Here is a 3,873-nt window from a genome sequence, read left to right on the forward strand (position 1 = left end):
ACTTTCGTTGAAAGGTATCACACTGTATAATTTACAAATATCTAAAGAGGTTTAGTGGATGCCATAAAACATCTGTGGAGCTTGAAGATTTGTAGTACATAGATGTTTGGCAGAGATAATTCAAAAGAATAAAATCATAAACTCTATCTATCTATCTATCGAGAGAGAGAGAGAGAGAGAGCGAGAGAGAAGTGTTTCCTTAGAGCAGTACATGCAGCAATCACTTAATGGAGTGATGTCATAATGGGCCACAAAACTTTGGGGATGTGGATGGAAAGTTACAGGCAGGAGAGGGGAACCAACAGAAGCAGGTCTTGAGACATGAGTTTGCCCCTTTTTGAAAACCTCTTGAGAGAGGATTGGTGGGATATATATACATACATACAAACATACATACACTCTAGTAGTGTGTGGAACTACTGGTACTGTGAGGAAAAAAAGATAGATGATGTAAAATGAAAAATAAAACAAGCTTCAGCTTCTTAAGACACGGTGGGTTCATCTAAGTAGACACATGTAACTTCATGTGGACACCAGACTGTCTTTGTCTACACATCTAACTTCATATGGACCCCAGACCGTCTCTGTTTACACATGTAACTTCATATGGACACCAGACTCTTTGTCTACACATGTAACTTCATATGGGCACCAGACTGTCTCTGTCTACACATGTAACTTCATATGGACACCAGACTCTTTGTCTACACATGTAACTTCATATGGGAACCAGACTGTCTCTGTCTACACATGTAACTTCATATGGACACCAGACTGTCTCTGTCTACACATGTAACTTCATATGGACACCAGACTCTTTGTCTACACACGTAACTTCATGTGGACACCAGACTAACTCCATTCATTTTACCGGTGGTATTGAGAACAGATAAACCCACCGTGTCTTAAGAAGCTCAAGCTTGTTGTTTTATTGTTCATTATATCTCTTTTTCCTCACAGCGGCACTCATACGCTACTAGCGTATATATCATATAGATACACTACAGCAACAGGATACGGCGGTTGTGCTGTCTGGCAAAACGGTCCACAAATACATCAAGATCCAGAGCCTTGGCCCTTCTGGACTCTATGCTCAGGACACCAAGATCACTGAGTCTCTCATCACTAGTGGTGGACCGCAGGAAGGTTTTTATCAGTTTCATGTGTGGAGAAACTGCGTTCGCAAGAGGCTGAGCTTACAGGAAGGGTTACAGCAATCTTGCACAGTCTAAAGAGCTCAAAGAAAACTTCCCTGTATGGCTCAATAAAACAAACCAGCTCAACTGTACTGCATGGCTTTTTGACTTCACCACTCTGTATTTTTCTGTCCAAAACTCTCTTAAATTGATGGAGCTCATGCCCTAAATCATCAATGTCTGCATTATACAAACGGCCAAATGAAAAAACATTGCTCTCCTTTAAAAAGGTATCACTCTGGGGACTGAGAGACTGTATGCTTCTCATGAGCTCACAGTTTGTATTGGAGAAACGTCTGTTCAACTCATTGAGCATGCTGTCAATTACAGGATAGAAAAATGATGTGAGAAACATATCTTTGTCACGTTCTACCTCCCTCTGACCAACAGTGCTTAGCGTGCAGTAGCCACTGAGTCTAGAGCTCAGCATTTTCTGACGTTTCGCCACTGACCTTGTTGCAGAATCACACTGCTCACAAATATTCAATGCTTCATCCCACAACTCATCAAAGAAAGACTCCTGCCTGTGGTCTTTCAATGTCAGGACTAAAGCATTTACTAAGTCAACAGCACTTGACAGATCAACAGTTTGTGACTGTAACATGTCAGACAATAGCTTTGTCTCCCCAAACAACTTACGCAGAGTAACAAGATGCACAACAAATTCTAGGTCAATTTGAGCAAGAAGACCTCGGGCCTCAACAGTTCTTTCACCATGACGTTCTTGAGCAATCTCTTGCAGTAGTCGTTTAAGGGCAGGTAGAGTGTCCATGATATTACGTAGGGCTAGAAATCGGCATGACCAACGTGTGTCGCTTAAACGTTGCAGCTCTCTGGTTCTGCCATACATTTCTCTTTGGAGAGACAGCCATTTTGGGTGCACATATGAGGAAGAAGTAAACATATAAAGACTGTAACAAAGAAAAAAACTCCTCCGTTTCTGGGACACTTTTGACTACATCAACTAACACTAAATTCAGACAATGAGCACTACAATGGACGTAGAAGGCAAATTTAGCCTGTTCTTTGATCCTTGCCTGAACCCCTGAATGCTTACCGCTCATAACGGCAGCGCCATCGTACGCTTGGCCTACGAGGTTATTTTTGTAGTCCAGGCCATAACGTTCCAGTAAGTGTACTATTTTTCCAGTAAGCCCTGCTGCATCTAACCTCTCTGCAGATTCAAAATGGAGAAAACTCTCCTTAATGGCCCCATTGTAATAGTACCTGAGTGTGAAGGACATCTGTTCTTTTTTGAAATATCCTTTGTTTCATCTGCCATGACGCTAAAAACCTCACTTTTCTTCACTTCTTCTATGATTTCAGACCGAACCATTTCTGCCAAACAACCCAAAACCTCATTCTGGATGATCTTGCTTGTGTACTTTGCATTGTGAATTGAAGTTAATCTTCTCTTAACAAGTTGGTCGTGGTTAGCAACTGTGTTAAGAATTTCCCTAAAGTTTCCTTTGTTAGTGGACCCTTCAGATTCATCATGTCCTCTTTGTGCTATGTTTTGTGTAGCTGTAAGCAACAGCACTTCCCCAACTGTTTTAATGTATGCCTGATTTTCTTGTACTTGTTTAGTGTGTTCTTTGTCAAGGAGATCTGTTAGTGTTGCGTCAGTTCTAACAGCTCTTTGATAATCCCTCCATGCGATCATTGCACACTTGTGTCGTTCAGACTTTGCATGTAGTGAAAACCCTGCATTTCTCATAGTTGCCTTTTTCCAGTTTGTAAAACCAGGTGTTGAAACAAAAACGGTGTCTGGGGCATTTGGTGTGCTAAAATGTCTACATGCATAGCAACATGTAGAGTCCGTCATTACAGAATACTCAAGCCATGGATGAGTAGTGTACCAGTTTGGTCTGAAGCTTAGTCTTCTGTCCCCCATCAGTGTGGTTGGGAATATCTTCAAGTTCGGCTGTACTGGTACGTCATACTTAGACTTGCTGATATCTGAAGAAGATGGACAGTAAACATAGGGCACAACTACAACATTTATTTACTGTATATCTGCATGTATTTCAAAATGTAGGCAAAGTATTTACTTAAAAAAAAAAACAGAGCCATATTGACACAAAAAAGAATTAACAGCAGAAAGCAGCATTTTAAGGACACCCAGCAGGCCTACCATTACATTGTAATTGCATTGCTTTGCAAATAGTAAGAACCTTCCTCATCACAAACCTGATGGTGCAGTACTTGATCCACATGGATCCACTTGCTGTCCCTCTGGCTGTTCATCTCTCTGTCCCTGTATGCTTTCTTCTTCATGCTTCTCACCCTCTTCTTCATTCTCCTCGCCCTCTTCTTCATTCTCCTCACCCTCTTCTTCATCCTCCTCACCCTCTTCTTCATCCTCCTCACCCTCTGGAATTTCCCTCTCTTTGTCAGACCCCTCACTTTCATCACATGCTGGCTCTCCCTCTTCCTCAACTTTCTCAAAACCTCGATTTGTTTCTCTCACTTTTTTGTTTGCTGGGGCAAAAAATGACTATGTCCCTTCCTCGTTTCATGATAACTATTAGAAGAAGAAAAAACGTAGGGGCATGCATTACATTTTGTTACCTAACCATCCCTCCCTACTTAACACTGGCAGATAACCTGTTGATTACTTTACTAAAAATGTATTTGTTATCGCGATGCAACAGCCAAGACGGATGAAGTTACGTGG

At 41.5% G+C, this 3,873-nt stretch overlaps 1 protein-coding gene across 1 annotated transcript; it reads right to left on the reverse strand.

Annotated features, from left to right (window-relative positions):
- Window positions 1-1,125: 1,125 nt before the first annotated feature.
- Window positions 1,126-3,430, reverse strand: LOC123484753. The gene is made up of 2 exons (XM_045215413.1): window positions 3,387-3,430; window positions 1,126-3,155 (listed from the first exon to the last, which is right to left on the reverse strand). Exon 2 carries the CDS (start codon window positions 2,098-2,100, stop codon window positions 1,126-1,128), a length of 975 nt encoding a protein of 324 aa, XP_045071348.1. The 5' UTR covers window positions 2,101-3,155; window positions 3,387-3,430.
- Between the last annotated feature and the right edge of the window lie 443 nt (window positions 3,431-3,873).

Source organism: Coregonus clupeaformis, unplaced genomic scaffold (genome assembly GCF_020615455.1).
Source record: "Coregonus clupeaformis isolate EN_2021a unplaced genomic scaffold, ASM2061545v1 scaf0439, whole genome shotgun sequence".
NCBI lineage: Eukaryota > Metazoa > Chordata > Actinopteri > Salmoniformes > Salmonidae > Coregonus > Coregonus clupeaformis.

What these genes read in the sequence shown, in the direction of transcription:
- LOC123484753 (XM_045215413.1), bottom strand. Translation starts at nt 2,100, where the DNA reads ATGTTTACTTCTTCCTCATATGTGCACCCAAAATGGCTGTCTCTCCAA.